This window comes from Oryza brachyantha, chromosome 4 (assembly GCF_000231095.2).
Source record: "Oryza brachyantha chromosome 4, ObraRS2, whole genome shotgun sequence".
NCBI classification, from domain to species: domain Eukaryota; kingdom Viridiplantae; phylum Streptophyta; class Magnoliopsida; order Poales; family Poaceae; genus Oryza; species Oryza brachyantha.
In genome coordinates this window covers 16,686,753-16,705,774 of record NC_023166.2, presented here as the reverse complement: position 1 = coordinate 16,705,774, position 19,022 = coordinate 16,686,753, and the positions used below count along the sequence as shown (strand labels likewise).

The 19,022-nt window shown below is 44.0% G+C and overlaps 2 protein-coding genes and 1 non-coding gene across 4 annotated transcripts; 1 reads left to right on the top strand and 2 right to left on the bottom strand.

Annotated features, from left to right (window-relative positions):
• Positions 1 to 2,794: 2,794 nt before the first annotated feature.
• Positions 2,795 to 5,400, bottom strand: LOC102706276 (protein HOTHEAD-like). The gene is made up of 4 exons (XM_006652605.3): positions 4,453 to 5,400; positions 3,911 to 4,326; positions 3,265 to 3,830; positions 2,795 to 3,077 (listed from the first exon to the last, which is right to left on the bottom strand). The coding sequence occupies exons 1-4, from the start codon at positions 5,183 to 5,185 to the stop codon at positions 3,011 to 3,013; spliced, it is 1,782 nt and encodes a 593-aa protein (XP_006652668.1). The 5' UTR covers positions 5,186 to 5,400; the 3' UTR covers positions 2,795 to 3,010.
• Positions 5,401 to 6,031: 631 nt separating this feature from the next.
• On the bottom strand, positions 6,032 to 13,407 carry LOC102705810 (SPX domain-containing membrane protein OsI_17046). 2 transcript variants are annotated; one of them, XM_006652604.3, is made up of 12 exons: positions 13,306 to 13,406; positions 13,062 to 13,187; positions 10,833 to 10,907; positions 10,417 to 10,537; positions 9,959 to 10,270; positions 9,754 to 9,858; positions 9,198 to 9,652; positions 8,629 to 8,930; positions 8,324 to 8,502; positions 7,500 to 7,690; positions 6,687 to 6,820; positions 6,032 to 6,569 (listed from the first exon to the last, which is right to left on the bottom strand). In XM_006652604.3, exons 3-12 carry the CDS (start codon positions 10,883 to 10,885, stop codon positions 6,331 to 6,333), a joined length of 2,091 nt encoding a protein of 696 aa, XP_006652667.1. In that variant the 5' UTR covers positions 10,886 to 10,907; positions 13,062 to 13,187; positions 13,306 to 13,406; the 3' UTR covers positions 6,032 to 6,330. The 2 variants fall into 2 exon arrangements, with proteins under 2 accessions (XP_006652667.1, XP_006652666.1); XM_006652603.3 differs by having other exon boundaries at positions 13,062 to 13,407.
• A 2,289-nt stretch (positions 13,408 to 15,696) lies between these two features.
• On the top strand, positions 15,697 to 15,836 carry LOC121054334. Its single transcript, XR_005811738.1, has one exon. It is a non-coding gene; the product is annotated as a small nucleolar RNA Z247 (small nucleolar RNA).
• The last annotated feature ends 3,186 nt before the right edge of the window (positions 15,837 to 19,022 follow it).

The window sequence follows — 19,022 nt, the reverse complement described above, 5'->3', positions numbered from 1 at the left end:
CTAGTAGGAGGGGTGGTGAATGAAGCGTAAGCCAACGTGAGGGAGTACAATAGAGTAGAGGTACTAGTGGAAGGTTTCAATGGTGACCTTGCTATTGGTAGGACTAGGAGTTGGCCATAGAAGGGGCATCGACTCAGTGTGGTAGAGACTCATGTGTTGTCTCATTTGGATGGTGGTAACTGAGATGTGGGTGACAGACCATGATCATAGGGTTACACTGTTGTAGAGGGTTTTAGGAGAAAGCCTAGCCAGATGATTCACTAGGATGGAGACGGCTACTCCTTTGGGCATCATAATCCCCTAGAAAGTTATCGAGGATCAAGGTACCTACCTCCTCCCTCTTTTGTGAGAAACTTGGAGTGAAAAAACAACATCTAGTTCTTGGATGGATAACGATGATGTTCTTGATGTCGTAATCTCCACGAAGATGTCGTTTTAGGACTTTGTGTTGTGGTAACATTGTTGATTTGGCAACAAAAATCCACAATTAGTGGTGGCCAGTTCGGTGATGGACTCTTTCCTTATTAAAATATGTTTGTGTGGCTAGCACATGGGTCTTAGGTGTGTACTCTAGTGCACAACCAACCTCAATAGTGTTTCTGTCATGTTTATTGTAATATTTATTTTACTCAAATTTAATCCCATTTGGATGGTCTCCCTTGGCCATCCAATAAAATCATTTCATAATTCTAGATTAGCTAAAAGTACTACACAAAAGCTTATTACCGTGAGAAAATAACCTGGAATACTTCTCATTAAATAATAGTAAGGAGAGAGAAAGTACAGAGGAGATAAGATATGTTGGTTTGTGGAGTAAGGCAGCTAAAAGTAAAGTTTCTATAAGATAAATTTGAATGCTAATTAAAAGTGAACTCTTCATTGAACAGGAAGAGCAGTACGATATATGCTCTGGTAAACTACGAAGTGATACTCTCTGGCATTATATGTGAACTTTGAAGAGCGTAGTTATTAAAACTACTCTGACATAAGGTTCGGAAAAAAGCCGAAAGGTTAGTTTACCACTTACTACAGTAGCACATTTAACAAATTTACCACTGTTTGTGTTTATGGCATATATGTCCGAAAGCTTACGTGCCATATACATATTGACAAAGTGTTATTCTTAAGAGTGACAAATTTATATAGGGCTAACTCCTGTGTATTTTACTGGTAGTATAATTTAATTAATACTATTGATATATTTTTATCGGATGACTATAATTAAATTATACTAACAGCAATATTAAGTGTGGTAGAAATTTGAAAGGGTAATATCGTCTTTTTTATTATGATCTTTATTGCCAATAAACAAAATTTAAAAATATTGCTAATCAATTAATTAACAAAGTATAAAAATATTATTTTTAATCAATGATTGAGATTAGTTTTAGTAGTATAATACCCTCAGTAAAATACACCAAAAAGTTATTCAATCCATAAATATCCCTTCTTAAAAGACCATCCGTGCATGTGAATTGGTACGAAGATTGCCCATATAGAGAACAGTCAACAAACCAAAAGAATCCAGCAAAAGATAACACATATAAACAGCTGATATCTGACCAGACTAGAGAGGACCTAGCATTGGCATACGTAAGCACAGAGTTGTCCCTTGGCAGCACTAAGCAAGTCAGCACTCAGCAGAGACCCAAAGTACAGGTAGCCCTATAGTTGGCCATAAGGCCCGACGGCCCAGCCCAAGGCATGGCGTCGTGGCCTGGTCCAAGCATGACACGGGCTGGTCGGTGTCAGACTTGGGCCAGCCTGGCCCGATGGTTGGGTTGTGCCTAGGCCGCACCCTCAGCAAGCTGGGCCAACCCAACACGGCTCGGTTCAAAAAAAAATATTTGGGAACCTGATAGACTTAATTTATTTATATAAGCCCTAGCCCAAAAAGAAAAATACGAAAAATGAACTCATTATATATATATATATATATATATATATATATATATATATATATATAAAAGCCCAAAGAAGAGGGGGGAGGAATAGACTTATTTTAACAACCCAGAGAAGTGAGGGACAAGACATAGACTTATTTATTGAGGAAGCATGGTGGGCTGTCGTGCCTTCGGGCTGGCCTGGCACATCTCGAGTGGTATTGGGTCATGCCTAGACCACCGGTGCCACCCGTGAGCCAACACGGCATGGTCCGACAGGTTGATCAGGCCGTGCCGACGCGACACATTTCAGCACGGGCCCGACCATGCCTGGGTCGTGTCGGGCCGGGCGGCTCATTTGGCCAACTATAGGTAGCCCCGTCAAAAGCCGAAAATGACAATACTCACTTCGTACTCCTGATTCTTTAGCCTTAAGCTGAGTCCAGTTTTAGGGCAACTCTCCTTTGGCAGAGGGATGAAAATGAGTGAGCAACAAAACTTCACATGCTCCCTGCCAACAGAGAGGAGCCCTGAAACTGGACTGCTTAGAGATGTTCCACCCTTGATCCCTTCGTCCTACATTTCTAGCTAGAACTTGTTGCTCTTTGCTCTCTGCTGCAGCACTCGATTTATAGGGAACATATCCGGTAGAACGCATATGCTCGCTGGATTTTCAAAGGGTTTTAAACCATGGATATCCTCTTGGCATCCAACATCTCACTTTCCCTTTTTCCCTCTATGGTTCATGTCTCTCTAAAGCTCTCACCCCACTATAGGATTCTCTTTCCTATTCGAGACCCTTATTTTTTTAGTTCTTTGGCTGTTGGCACTTTGCACATCTGATGATCTTTTTTCTCTTCAACCTGGAAGAGATGGCCAACCTGAATATTTGACTATGCAGTAACGTGTAAACAGCATGGTTCAGTTGGACAAAAGATTTCTTATGGAGTGAACACAATTTCATTTGATTTTTAGTAGTACTACATAAGAACACACACTTCCAACAGTATGTTCAGGTTTTCACAGTGAAATTCTAATAAATAACAAGCACGAGTCATCAGAACCACAATATCAACATGACTCAAGTAGTCGACCATTTACGCATTGCAAATACTTAAAATGTTCGGTTATAGATTTCTCCTCCCCAATCCTTCAGCTCCCAATCTCTCGTTTTGGATCTTGACTCCCATGTACCTGTCAAGTTACAGGTATGATCACTCATTTTTATAGGATAGATAGGATTCGATCTAAAGTTGCAATCTTGAGATAGAATCAGTACCGTTAGGACGACCTTGCCAAAGAAATGTACATGTCGACTAATTAAATATACAGATGATACTGTGTGCAAAGATGCGAAAGAAGCAAAAGGGAGGAAAAATACCTGCCGAGCATCATGACGGTGGCCTGCGGATTTGTTCCCGGCGAGGCATTGAACGTGGAGCCGTCGATGACGCGCAGCGCGTCGACGCCGATCACGCGGTACTCGGTGTCGACGACCCTGTTAACCTGGCAGCCGCCGTGGTAGTGCCAGATGGTCATGACGGTGTCCTTGCAGAACTGCTCCAGCGACGTGGAGTCGTTGTCGTGCCGGGGCCGTAGGTTGACGGGGAACCCCGCCGTCATGTTGAGCAGCGCCTCGACGGAGAAGTACGGGTACGTGAAGTTGACGAAGGCCTTGGACTGGATGACGCGCTCGATGACCGCCACGCCGGCCACGCAGCGCCGGAGGTCCTCAGGGTGCGCGAAATAGTTGAACGTCACCGACGGGTTGTCGTCGGGGTTGCGGTTGCGCAGCTCGAGGTGGCCCGTGGACAGCGGGCCGAGGATCTTCTCGAGGATGAAGCCGCCGCGGAACGCCGTGTCGTCGAGCTGGCTCATCGCCTCCGCCGCGCGCGCGATGGCCTCCGGCGTGCGCTGCTTCGGTGGCACCGTGGCCAGCTGCCCCGTCTGCGAGAATACACGAGTACTTGCTCTTCACACGGTCACTTGCAATGGCGTGGGATGAGACTGCAACGCATGGGCAGTACCTGTGGAGAGAACATGCCGAAGTTGCGGTGGTGACTGTCACTGTCACCACCGGAGCCGGAGCGCCGGATGCCCCAGTTGGCGCCGCTGGCGCCCTCGATGTAGCTCCCGACGTCGGTGATGCCGACCACCTGGATGAGCGACACCTCGACCGGGGATGGCGACGGCACGTAGATGGCATTCATGGGGTTGTCGGACATGCCCTGGCCGACCGCGGACTGGTTGAGGACGAGCGTGATGCCGAACGAGCGGAGGTGTTCGGCGGGGCCGACGCCGCTGAGCATCAGCAGCTGCGGGCTGCCCATGGCGCCCGCCGAGAGGATGATCTCGTTGCCACCGCCGTTGTTGAGGTATGCCTTGTGCATCTGCCCCTCGGAGTCATGGAACACCACCCCGCGCGCCACTGGCCGCCTCCCAGCTGTCGCGAGACAGCAGAGTTCGGGTGAATTCTGTCGCGTTTCAGGCGTGTGGCGTGCGTGCGTGTTGCAGCCGTAAAAATCGCATATTTTTTTACTGTGTGCAAGGGTAGCTGGGTAGGTCTCACCTCTGACGTTGAACAGGATCTTGGCCACTCTGGCACGGAGCAGCAAGTCGAGGCCGTCGGCGCGGGCGTACCGGAGCAGGTCGGCGGCCGTGTGGCGCCGCCCCTCGGCATCGAATATCGAGCCGCCGACCTTCGTCCCGGCGAGGTGGTCGAACGTGAAGCCATTCTGCGGCGCGATCCCGGCCTCTAGCAGCCCTCTCTCCAGCGCCGACTGCCAGGGGCCCAGCTCCGGCTGGAACGCCACCACGTCCTCCACCCACCGGTACGCCGCCGTGGTCGCCTCGAGGTCCCACCCGAGGCCGCGCAAGTACTCGTCGCTGGCCCGCGTGTAGAACCCGGCGTTGATGCAGCTGCCGCCGCCTAGCACCCGTGGGCGCGAGTTCACCACGCCGTCCTCGGACACGAACCGCTGCGCCGGCGACGAGGGGGACGTGTCGGACAGCGTGTCCGCGAAGCGGGTCATGTTCCCGATGCGCTCGTCGTCGTACGGCGACCCCCCGCGCTCCAGCAGGAGCACGCGGAAGCGCTGCGACAGCGTCGCCGCGAGCGGGCACCCGGCCGTGCCGCCGCCCACGATGATGTAGTCGTAGTACGACACCGGCGGCGCCTGCACCGCGTCCTTCATGAACGTGTAGTTATCGCCTCCTGCTGTCTGTACACATGTAAGCATTGCAAAGAAGCTTGTGGCTGCAAAGATGGCCAGTGCTCCTGCGGCGTCCATGCCAGACGCCATTGGCGACCGATGTGAGCTGTGACGGGCGTACAACGAGAATTACCTGAGTACGGTTTCTGTGTGAGCAGGTGTGAGATGATGTGATCGTTTATATAGCGGGCACAGCCATGTTGCTGCAGAGTACGAGAGAGGGCGATGGTAGTTCACGTTTGTAACGCTCTCTTTCGCAGCATCAGTTAGTAAGTTGATAGCGCTAGATGACTGAACATTAGCGACTAGACCCGCCTCGCATACTTTGTTTAATCGGAGAGCACATATAATAATCCCCGAAGTAAATGAAGCAAAAAGATCGCTGGAACTGCAGCCAGAAATGTGGTCAACGTCCGCCGGTGGACGCCCGAACGATAGCGTCACTCTCTTTCAGCTTTCGATGCCACAGCAGTTTCAGCACTGAAGACATGCTCGAGCAAATCGCCTCGCAACCAGGTAGGCTCACGCGTGACATATTACACGCTGCGTACACAGCAGCTACAGTACAGGGGCAGCCAAGAGTGAATGATCGTGCATGCCACAAGCGTGAGAAAGAAGGGGTAGGAAGAAGTTAACCGCCACAACCACCACCCACCGTCGCGGCGAGCCCTGGCCGGCGCTCTGCCCTCTGCTTCAGATCTGAGTCATCTGACGACCCTTTTCTGGTGGCTCTGCGACCAAGTCAGGCGTGACTCTGCAGACGCAGATTCAGCGAAAAACGATTGACGCCTGCATATGTTGAGATCCTCGAAACAGGCCGGTTCAGTAGAGTTTGCTGAACACGGTCATGCCCCACGCATTTGGCGCTAGAGTTTATTGGGAGGTCACTATCAAATTCAACAATTCTATCAAACGGACGGCATTCCATAATGCATAAGATGTTGCCCACAATGCATCTATGGTTTCAATCTCAGGAATACAGTACAGAGAAAAAACATACAGATCGAGAACAAAAAAACAGGTCTTAAATGCATAAGGACAATGAGCTTACATCGAGATAACATATGTGTAAATTTAGAACAACATTTTATTGCACTGTTTACTGAAGGCTGGCACAAGAAAAGAATGCCACTGCATGCAGAATTGCAGGTACAGGTACAATACAGCGGTACAGCCCAATGTGGGCATGAATAAAATTTAACTGGCTGTACAGTGTGCAGAGAGAGGCAACTTCCTCAGTAGAGGGTGTTGTATGTGCAGAATGTTGCAACGATGGAGGCTATGCAGATGACAAGAGGTGGCAGCAGGGTGATGTTGAGCAGGAGGTCCGGTCCTAGGTAACCGGCCGCGGTAATCGTCGCGTCTGCAACTACACGGGCCAGCGTCCCGGCCTCTGTCGAGAGGAGCCCGCCATTGTAGGTTCCTCGCGCGAGCCTCGACGACATTACTCGCGAAAGCAACGACAGGTTCACTCCTGCAATGTTGGGCAGAAATGGGACGGTGGTTAAAGCGCATGCTTTTGTTAATTCAGAATCTTGCTTTGTGCTCTCAGATGACTCATGCTGTTGTGGATGAGATTGCGTTTACATACCTTCGAGGACCTCGGCAAACACGAATGTGATGAGAGCCGACAAGACGTACTGCGGGACGGAGTAGTGAGGGGTGTAACGGAAGCTCATGATTATACCAACAAGGACAATGAATTCAGATGCCAGTAAAATTTGCCTGCAAAATACCATGTGCAGAGAAGCCGTTAAAAAACGCTCTTCGAGACTCCTCTTTTCAAATATGCTTATGATTATTTGACAAAATTTGTTTAACTTTAAATTTGAAGTTAATTTTAGGTTTTTTTCATAGTACTTTAGTTTTCATCATTTGTATTTAAATCATAAAGAACACGTATATAAAAGTTTTATTCACAGATAATTTTTTGTTTATAAATACGCAGTTTGCCTTCTGAAAAAGCCAAGTAACGATGGCATATATCTTTTATGAAAATTGGCTGCCCCCTTCCCCAACAAAAAAAAGTTTTCATAAAAACGTTTTGATTGGACATTATCTAGGTCTTCAAAACCCAAGTGCTCCATCTGTTTTTATTATTTGATGTCGTTGATTTTTGGATGTGCGTTTAAACATCCGTTTTATTAAAAATTTTATGCAAATATACAAAATTATAAATCATGCTTAAAGTATATTGGATGATAGAACAAATCACAACAAGTTAATAAATAATTATATATTTTTAAATAAGATAAATGATCAAACATATATTCAATAGTGGCAAATAAAAAAAATCGGAGGTGGTATTTTTTGGAGGGCTAAGTGTTCTGAAAGAGGAGGCAGTGTAATAACTTACTATACTATCGTAGGAGTATTTTCTTTTTGTTATGAGCAGAAAAATTACCTGTCCTCAAACAAATTCGTAACGTAGCTTCCAACAATGGCATTGACGGGAAGAACAGTACACCCAAGAATAGCTAAAAAGATAGCCACGGCACTCGTAGACCAGTTAAAATAGTATGTGGTGACGACACTTGATTCAGATAGCAATATTTCCATAGCGTACTTGAGCATAAAGTATATCAAAAGCTGGACCTGAGATGAGCAACCATGTAACACATTCCAAAAGAAAACATAGAACATTGTGCTTCCAGCTGATAAAAATAAACTTGCGTTCCTACCTTTTTCACTTTTATTTATACTTATAAGTCAAAATTTAAATTTTCAACCTTAAATTCAGAGCTGATTTTAGATTTTGTTATCGTAATTTATTTTTCAGCCTTTGCTTTTAGATTACTAAAAATAGATTACTAAAAATACGTATATAGAAGTTTTATTCACAAATATTTTTTTATATAAATATGCTGTTTTGTTTTCCCCTCAAATAGTCAAATGATTAGGCCATTAGACATGAGAGTTCGATAGCCCAACATGAGAGTTATTATTCCTATAATCGAACTGCAACATGCCTATTATTGTTGCAAACAGTAAGATACTAACACCAAGATACTTTCTTCTTTTTTTGCCGGGTGATAGAAGACAGATCACCCTAATTTCATCAAGATGAATAATTTACAAGACCAAGGTACTTCATTTTATATCCTGCAGTTCGATTATAGGAATAAGAACTCAAGTTGACTAATTTGTGAAGTTCTGTTTCGTACATGGTACATAACATTGATCAGAAAAAAACTAACGAGTAGTTGACAAGGGGGAAAAGGAACAAACCTTCACAGACGGCGTCAACAATTTGTATGCCGAGCTAATTGATGTTGCTGGCCCGTGAGAATTATGAGACTCTTCTTCATTATCATCATTATCCTCAGAATTTTGGTCTTGTATCTCTGCCGTACCTATAAGCAATGGTTGCGCTAGACCTTCCTCCAGATTAGCACTGACTTGACGGCCTATTTTTAATTAGAAATAGCTCCATATCAGCAAAAGAAGAAATCCTGGCACCGACAAAGAATGTATCTTTGCAGGCAACATTTGCACCTCCAGATCAATAGAAATCCTGTGGTTTGAGAACTTACCAGGTCCAGAAGGCTGCGCACTGTCCGAACTCTTATCAAAGTGTCCTGGCTCTTTAAATGATATCCACAGCCACAGCAAGTAAACAAGCCAAGCAATGCACATGACCCACCCAGGCAATGTGCTCTGGTTAAAAGTGAGCGAGTATATCTTAAATTTTGTCTGGAGTAAACCAGCAAGAGCAGGGCCACATGCCATGCCAAGAGCGCTAGCACTGACGAATCCCGCAGAGGCCTGTAGCCTTAGTTTGAGAGGCACACAATCGCTGATATACCGACGGTTCACAGCTCTTGCAGAGCCTAACCTGCATATGCATATTGTATTGTGATCAAAAGGAGCGTTAAAGTATAAACTTCAAGTCAGAAATAGCGATGAAAAACCCAGAAGAAGATAAGGAGGGTTGGTGCTAACTAGTGAGAGCCAGCACTATTTTACCAACATGAGTAAGATAAAATTCATATAAGCTAATCGAGCATAAATGTGTGTGAAGGAGTACTTAGTAACACCCTTCATTACAAAGAGGTACTGAGTAAAAAGAGTGTAAAAGAAAGAGTAAAAGAATTCTGTGTACCCGCATAGTAGCCGCCCAATCAGGAGAACTGTCAGAGAATTCAGGTCATATGCTAATGCATATAGCAGGTTCCCAGAGAATAACATAATGCTACTGAATACAAGAGGTCTGAAGTATGACCTATTTGACCATGCACTGAAATAAACTGAGGAGAACACTTGAGCAACTGCCATTGATCCAATGATTACGCCACAAACTGTCGCTGCAGCTCCAAGGCTTACCGAGTAGTCATCAGCAGTTGGCACAATGATATATGTATTCACCATGTATAGAAAGGTGTTCACTAGGTTGAGTAACAGAGACATGAAATGGTAGCTCTCATCATCGATAAGATCTTCGGACCCACTTTGCATGTCCTCTTGGATGATAAGTGAGTGTTGACCTAAGAATTGCAGAAAACTCGTCGCATGCGTAAGTTTCTGTACTGCATGATTTACTTGGTCTATGATAGGGTCCTGAATATCAGTAAATAGTCACATTACTCTCTTAGACTATACAAAATATGTTTACAAAACTAGTTGGAAATTCAGATAATGTAACAGTCAAGATATAAAACCTTTAAGGTAACTGATGGATGATCATAGATGGACAAAACACTTCCTTCATGATCCTGCAGATAGGCAAGGTTGCGCGATAAAGCTCCTACAACAGCTACAATCCCCTGCATCCGTACAAGTGCACGACAGAAATGCTGGTTATCTGTGATAGACAGGGAAAAAAAATCAAGTGTCCCTATTCATGTACAACGACAGAAAAATTACCACTTGCTTAAAGACTTGTTGAAGCTGAGAATAAGGATGGTTTGCGCGAGTTGTGACATAATAGTCTGTAAACCTATAGCCAAAGCGCTTATCAAATTTCTTTAGTATCTTCCTTATACCGGTAGCATTCATGTCAACAAAGCGGAGAAGCTTTATAAGATCTCGCCCAACTTCTCGATAAGCCTCACGTAGTTGGAAAACATGGGATATATCATGCTGTTCCAGAAGAGCAGCACGCTGTTCTCTCAATTCCTCAATCCTGCTAGCAAGGTGGCCTTGTTGTTGTAGCAGGAAAAGTACAATCCTTTCAATCTGAAGTGAAACAGCACATATGTAAAACAATTTATGCCATTTCAAGGAACATGAATTCTTGCTTAAAGCATCAATAGATGAAACAATAAAGTAGCTCCAATATATAGACATAATTAGCTAAAAAAAAGAAATGTTTGCATATATACCTGTTCATCAAGAATTCTTGAAAACTCTTTGAGTACCTGCTCTCGATCTTTGCCACCAAACTGGGTCTGCTGAACGTATTGCTTTAACAATTTCTTCATTAACTTGTAGTTAATATAGTATCTAGTAGTAGCAAGAAGAAGAAATAATAAGGTTTCTGCAGGAAGTTTGTTAACATGGTAACTGGCTTGTGAAAATGCATATCAAGCATGAAGAATTTTCTTCATTGCCTTAAAAATTCATCATAGATTAACCAAACATTTTAATGGGTACTCGACTTCTTTTTTCGTTTTAGGTAAATGATGATAGAAGGGTACATGAAAAATGTTTACATAAGAAGTGTACAATCAATGGAAAATAGGCAAGGAAGAAAATTCCTTTGTTCATGGAAATAAAGTACCAAAAGCCAAAAGCATACCCTTTCCACTCTTCTACTTGATCTGCCATCAACTTCTTTCCAAAATTAACCATCTTACCGTTTCAGTTTCTGTACCTAAAAATGAATTATATAATAATGATCAGATGAAATGATATAGAAAGATCAACCTAAGTACACATCTGCACTGTACTATTGTTTCAGGAAAAAATAATACTATAACATAAGCATGTTTACAGAAATTTATATATTTGGTTTTTTTAGCTGAATTAATTTATTTGGCTAAATATTGCTACTACCAAATAGATAGTGATGTACGAGTAACATTTAGTCAACATTCAGCACGTGCTCAGACGGTTTAGCATATTTGTGATAAAACAAAACTCTGATCAAGTGTTTCTTGTCCAAGCCATCCATGCCCTTTTGTTTGTTTTTGTCATGGGCTTTTTTATCATCCCTGAAAAATACCTCAAAAATACCTCAAGATACCAAAAATTTTAGTATAAATTTTTGATACCTTAAGGTATCACACTTTTTACATAAAAAATATGATACTTTGAGATATTTTTTTAAGAATGGTAAAAAAACTCTTCTATCAATCATCATACACCGAAGACTTGATTGATTCTAAACAAGCAGGTTCCATTTGTTTGCATCCTCGAATATTTTATCATAAGCTATTCAGCAACACACCAACAAGGAATATAGAAGAAGAAATAAAATTCATAGAAGAAATGGAATTCATAAAAGTACACAATAGAGAAATGGTTCAGTCAGCAGCTGGCAGGGATTGAATGTTTAGTCTGAACACGTGATATTCAGAAGGTGCTAAACTAGAAACGTGCTGAATATCCGTCGTGTGACTTATCAGAGAACATAGGAAAAGGTAGGTTATTATTAACAAAAGACAATTAAACAAAACTTCATGGTCACAAGTAGAGACAGATCAACCGGAGATAATAAAAACATTCAGGCATAGTTAAAAAATGCAAATGGTTACATCAGTACTAAATGATTGCTCATCAGGCGTTAGCGATTGGCTCTAAGTTGATAATCCAGGTTACATAATAAAAAACCAACAGTGACGTGGCACCATAGTTATGGCCTCCTTTGTGAAAGGAGCTGCCTGTTAGGACACGTAATCAATCATATGGGCTCTGGCTAGAGTACTTCAACAACTTCTCTTTGCCATTAAAAGGAATGAGGACTTGTCTTGAAAGTTCTTTCTCTTGATCATTATCTAGCAGATTCCTAACACCTTTTTGTCTTACAAAGTTGTATGGTTGTTTTGAGGTGAAAAGGTAGAAGTTGTTCTCTTCTTTTTTCAGAAGTTACTCTCTTCAGTTTTTTAATGTTTAATTCTTGTATTATTCAAATTGTGTAATTATTATTTATCTTTTTATATTTTATTTTATTATTAAACAAACTTTAAACGTGACATATTTTTATATCTATAAAAAAATATAATGAATAAATGGCCGAAGTATTTTAAAAAACAGTATGTCTAAAAGTCGATAGCGTAAAGAATTGAAAAAAGTACTGAGGAAAGTACGGCTAGCGTGATGGGAAATGGTCAAGAATGAAAATAAGAAAGAATAGGTAGATATCCACCAAACCTAAACAAATTAACCTCGCATCTTCTTATTTCCAGAAAAAAAAAACAAGTATCGTGCTTGATTAACAACCAAAAATAGGTTTGCGAGATAATAGCTTTTGCACTAGCGCGCAACCTGCAGTTAAACACGAGCATCCCAGGCCTATACACAACATGGAGCTATACAATGAAATTTGGAACCCCTAAGAGCTCGCCTTCGTTTGTCGTTTTTTCTCTTTTGTGAAGATTTGTGGACAGTAACATATTTCACATGCTCCGAAGGGAGAACAAATGAACAATGTACAGTAACATGGGCTACACACACGTTATTTTTTAGGCAAGTTATTCCTCGCTTTCGCACCCACCATTTTCAAACTGTTAAAACTATATATGTTTTGCATATAAATATATATATATAAGTTGATTATCTCATATTCAAAAATTCTACTATTGTCTATATTATAAAATAACTATCCAAAAATTAGATAATATTTAATCTTCGTCTATTAAAAAAACAAAAAAAACGAACCGAAAATCATTTAGATTACACCGCTCGAACTGAAGAGTGAAGAACATTGCGATTGCAAAACCAATTTTCAGTAAGCACGCTCTGTAACAAACCGCGGTTTTTACTCCTCGAACTACGGCAAGCAAAAGGAAAGCAAAGAGGGGCTTACCGAAATCAATCTCCTTGTCACCACGGTCAGTTCTGATCTCCGAGTCCTCCCGGGCTACTTAGATGAACATCAGCAAACTCAAACACGCCTGCAGCCGGCGCGCGTACGTATGCACACCAACCAGTACTACAGCCGGATTCTCACACAGATCAAGAAGTTGTCACGCAAGAAAGCAGAAACTGTTAATAGGGGAGGATGGGCTTTGGCGGCATGTACACACGCGCAGAGGGAACGGATCACTCACAGCTATGTACAGCCCGGACAAACGACAGCAGCGGTGGGCTGACGGTGTACGGCTGTTTCTGCTCGTGCGCAGTGCGCTGGCGGTGGCGGAGAGATGGGAGAGGGGGGAAGAGGGTGGCGTATTTATATCGCGCGGGGGGGAAGGGCGGAGGAGGAAGATGAGGACAGGCAGATGGGAAGGGGAAGACGAGGGACAGATCTACGGCGCTGGGGTGCGCCCCCGGTGCTCCCTTCCCACCGAGTTGGTGGCGGAAACGGCGATTTGGCCGCGAGGTGTCGTGCTCGCGTGTCGCGTCCGCGGACGTGGAGGATTCCATCTGCCTGGAGGCCCTGGACCCCCTGCCTTTTTTCAGAGCGTCCCGCGTCGGCGTCGCTGCCCAAAGCACAACGCAACCACCCTCGCGGGAGCTCGTATTTTCGGCGTCCGGGGGGTCATTCTCGTCGCGCTCTCCGTTGTCCATAGCCGCTCAAAATCGCAACCGGTTTTCACACCCCCCCCCCCCCCCCCCCCCCCCCGAGAGTTTTCCACCACGCAGTGCACGGCGCACGCTGCAGCACCGCAGGTCCGCGCAACCCATGCGATAAGTGACAACACGGTGCTGCTGCTGTGGCCCTGTGGCTACAAGCGAGCGTGAGCGCCCGTGCCGTGGCATGTGTGATCTCATATTGGAATTTGACAGGTAGCTCCTGTACGCAAGGCCAAAAGCTCGATCATGATGGGGGGTCAATCCTGCATTTGCTTTGGCTCAGATGCAGCTAAAAACTTGTCCGAGACAATCGTGATCCGACTCATGACGCGCGACGCGTCCATGGGTAGATCCGAGCCATCCTAGGAATTCCGGCCTAGATCCAGCACAAATTCGCCATGCTTAGTTCCTAATGAATAAAGAACAATAACGGTGTCGTACCAAAGAGGCAGCTCCTTGTCGCAAATTCGCAATAATGAAGTTTTTGGCTTGGCATGGATCTGCGACGACAATCAAGTATAAGTTCGACCGTTGCTTCGACACAATTTTGTACCCCACGTGTATGATGGGCCTGCTAATTGTTGTTACATCTCATTCTGTCCGCAAAGGGGATAATAAGGCATTTGGTTGGATGACTCATCCAAATTTCATCATTCATATTGTTATTTAGATGTCCATAAAAATAGATTCTCTAATTATATTTTAGAGCAATGCTCTGGTGCATTTTACTGGCAGTATTATACTATCAGTAGAACTAATCTAGTCCGTTGATTAAAAAGGGTATTTTTGTACTTTGTTAATTATTTGATTTGTATTTGTTAATTATTTGATCGTTTATATTTTTTTCTTCGTCCAATCTGCATCGTGATTGGACGAGATTAGTTTTGCATCGTCCAATCTGCATCGGCCTCTCTTCTGCGTTGCATCGACAGCGTCCTTCTCCTCGTCCTCTTCTGGGGCACGCCGCGGCGACAGACTCCTCCTCAACACGGCGACAGCGTCCTTCTCCTCGTCCTCTTCTGGGGCATGCCACGGCGACAGACTCCTCCTGGCGCGTCGATAGAGTCCTCTTTCTCCGGCGTGGTAATTTAGGATCCCAATGAAAAGTACAATATTACCCACTCAAATTTCTACTACAGGTAGTATAGTTAAATCATAGCCGTCTGATAAAAATAGATCAATGGTGTGGATTAAATTCTACTGTAAGTAATGTTGGATAGATACGATAGTGATACTTAGAGATAGAAACATGCAGATAAGAAGTGGTTAGTTATATCCAGATAATATCTTGATAACATCCCCGATTTTGTAACAAACTCATGTAATCATCTGCCGTGCTTTGCCAGCTATATTAACAAAGCTATGCGGCCTCGAGAGAGGTGAGAACGCTTCGCTATTTCTACATGGTATCAGAGCCTTCTCCTCAAAAATCTAATCTAGCAATGGTATCATCTTCTTCTACTCTGGCCAGCGCGTCGCCCTTCGGCGTGCTGGTGACAGAGAAGCTGGGAAAAGGTAACTATCTTCTATGGAAGGCTCAGGTCCTTCCGGCTATCAGAGGAGCCCAGATGTTTGGCTACCTCGATGGCACTACTCCGGTCCCTGAAAAGGAGATCGACGTACAAGAAGGAGAAAAGGTCGTCAAGAAGGTGAATTCTGCATTCACTCGATGGGTAACTGAAGATCAGCAAGTTCTTGGCTACCTGATGACCTCCCTGACGCGTGACGTCTTGACGCAAGTTGTATCGGCTACAACAGCTGAACAACTGTGGAAGAAACTTGAAGAAATCTTCTCCTCCAAGACCCGTGCTCGATCACTAAACACCAGAATTGTGTTGTCCACAATGAAGAAAGGTAACTTGTCAGTTAATGAGTATATTACTAAGATGAAATCTTTGGGTGATGAGATGGCAGTCGGAGGAAAGCAAATAGATGAAGAAGAGCTTGTTGCTTACATGATCGCCCGATTTAGATTCTGATTTTGAGCCAGTCGTATCAGCACTTGCGGCACAAAAAGAACCAGTCACCGTAGCTGAGCTCTACGGGCAATTACTGGGTTTCGAAGGAAGAAATGATCTGCGCCAAGGATCGTACCAAGTCTCAGCGAATTCTGCTTCTTCTGGACGAGGAGCAAATCAGCGTGGCCGTGGTCGCGTTCAAGGTTATCCTCCAGCAAATAACTTCGGTCGTGGCTGTGGTAATGGACAGCAGTCTCAAGGTGGCAATGGACAAGGCAATGGGCAACAACATCAAGGTCAAGGTGGAGGACATGGAGCTGACAGACCAATTTGCCAACTCTGCGGCAAGATGGGACATACTGTTGGTGTCTGTTGGCACCGATTTGATCATGATTTCGTCCCGCATGAAAAATTTGCTAACACTACATATCATTCCTACAGGTATGATACGAACCGGTATGTTGACACAGGAGCAACGGACCATGTCACTGGAGAATTAGAGAAGCTGAATGTGCGAGAAAAGTATCACGGGGGTGATCAGATCCACACCACCAATGGCTCAGGTATGTGCATTAGTTATACTGGTCATGCACAAATTCACACCCCACATTGAAAATTCAATCTCAGAAATATTCTCTATTCTCCTGATGCTAGAAAGAACTTACTTTCAGTTTGTCGTTTTGCCGCCGACAACAATGCTTACTTTGAAATTCACTCTAAATTCTTTTTATCAAGGATCTAACTACTCGGAAAACTCTACTTCAAGGCAAACATGAGGGTGGCCTCTACATCCTTCCACCTTCAACCTCAAATACCTCAACGAAACAAGCCTTCAGTTCTACAAAACCTTCTTGGGCTAGGTGGCATGATAGACTAGGTCACCCATCTCATAATATTGTTCGGCAAGTCCTTTCTAAAAACAATCTTTTATATTCTAGTGATTCCAATAAAGAGTCGGTGTGTGATGCCTGTCAACAGGCTAAAAGCCATCAACTCCCCTTTCCTGTGTCAACCAGCTTATCTGGTGCTCCTTTAGAACTTATTTTTTCTGATGTTTGGGGTCATACTCCACATTCTGTGGGCAGAAAGAAGTTTTATATAAGCTTTATTGATGATTATAGTAAGTTTACTTGGGTTTATTTGATAAAGCATAAATCTGATGTGTTGCAAAAGTTCCTCGAGTTCCAAGCTCTTGTTGAACGTCTCTTTAACAGGAAAATCATCACTTTGCAAAGTGATTGGGGTGGCGAATATGAGAAATTAAACTCTTATTTCTCTAAGATTGGCATTACTCATCATGTTTCTTGTCCCCATTCCCATCAATAAAACGGCTCTGCTGAACGAAAACACCGCCATATCGTTGAAGTCGGACTATCTCTCCTTGCTCGGGCTAGTATGCCCCTCAAGTTCTGGGATGAAGCTTTCATCATCGCCGCACATCTAATCAATCGCACCCCTTCTAAACTTCTCAAGTTTGTCACACCTCTTGAGAAACTTTTTCATCAGAAACCCGACTACACCACCCTGCGCACGTTTGGTTGTGCCTGCTGGCCCAACCTACGCCCATATAATGCTCGAAAGCTAGAATTTCGGTCTCAACTATGTGCGTTTCTTGGCTATAGCCCCATGCACAAAGGATATAAATGCTTACATATTCCGACAGGGCGTGTTTACATCTCCAGGGATGTTGTTTTTGACGAAAGCATATTCCCGTTCACCAAACTCCACCCCAATGCCGGTGCCCTTCTTCGCTCCGAAATCCTGTTGTTTCCACACTTACTGCCTAGTTCTGATCACGGGGGTGATATGCCAAATGATCAGGAAACTAGTGTGCATACTAACCCTCCTGTTATTACTAATACTCCTCATGAAAATTTGGCAGATTTTGAGATAGATTTGGAGCAAAACACACATGAAATAACCATGCAAAGTGGCGCAGAACACGAGGATGAGCTTCCTGACAACACAGGTGCATCGCCTCCGGGATCACCACCACAGCACTCGGAGTCAGCGCCCATCTCTCCTCATGCAACTAAGCACTTCGTTTAGGACAATGAATGCACTGATGCCTCCACCCAGGAACTTAGCTCAACCAATCAGGAGCGACACACATTCACTGAGGCAGGACAATCAGGATCTCCTGCGGCTCCTGAAATAGCTCGCCCGCATACCAGATCCCGGAGTGGTGTAATTAAACCAAAAGTATATACTGACAGCCATATTCGGTACAATTTTTTGACTGTTTCAGGGGAACCACAGAATATTAATGAAGCCTTGGCCAATGATAGATGGAGAGAAGCCATGGACAGTGAATATCAGGCTTTGATCAGAAACAAAACCTGGCATCCTGTACCTGCGGCAGAAGGAAGAAACATAATCGATTGCAAGTGGGTGTACAAGATCAAAAGGAAAGCTGATGGGTCACTCGATAGGTACAAGGCTCGATTGGTGGCTAAAGGGTTTAAGCAAAGATACGGAATTGATTATGAGGACACGTTTAGTCCTGTAGTCAAAGCGGCGACCATTCGAGTAGTTCTGTCGGTTGCCGTCAGCCGAGGATGGTGCCTCAGACAGCTTGATGTGCAGAATGCGTTTCTTCATGGCATTCTTGAGGAGGAAGTATATATGAAGCAGCCACCAGGATATGAAGACAAATCAAAACTGCATCATGTGCTAAAATTAGACAAAGCACTTTATGGGCTTAAACAAGCCCCAAGAGCCTGGTTTGAAAGGCTAAGCCAGAAGGTACAACAACTTGGATTCATTTCTTCAAAGGCAGCCACATCTCTATTCTTCTATAATAAAGGTTCAGTCACTATGTTTCTACTAGTATATGTAGATGATATAATAGTGGCTAGTTCATCTGAAAAAGCAGTAACAACTTTACTCAAGGACTTAGCAACTGAGTTTGCTTTAAAAGATCTTGGTGATCTACACTACTTCCTTGGAATTGAGGTAACTAAAACTGCAGATGGTATCCTGCTGTCCCAGAATAAGTATACTTCAGATTTGCTCAAGAAAGTAAACATGTCGCATTATAAACCATCTGTTACACCACTATGCACGTCAGACAAACTATCTTTGCAGCAAGGAGAGCAGCTTGGACCGGAGGACTCAACACGATACAGAAGTGTGGTCGGCACATTGTAGTATCTAACACTCACAAGACCAGACATCTCACAAAGTCTGCCAATTCCTGCAAGCGCCCACCACCGCACATTGGACAGCAGTAAAACTGATTCTTAGATATCTACAATACACACTCGGTACTGGTCTGAAAATCAGGAAGGAAT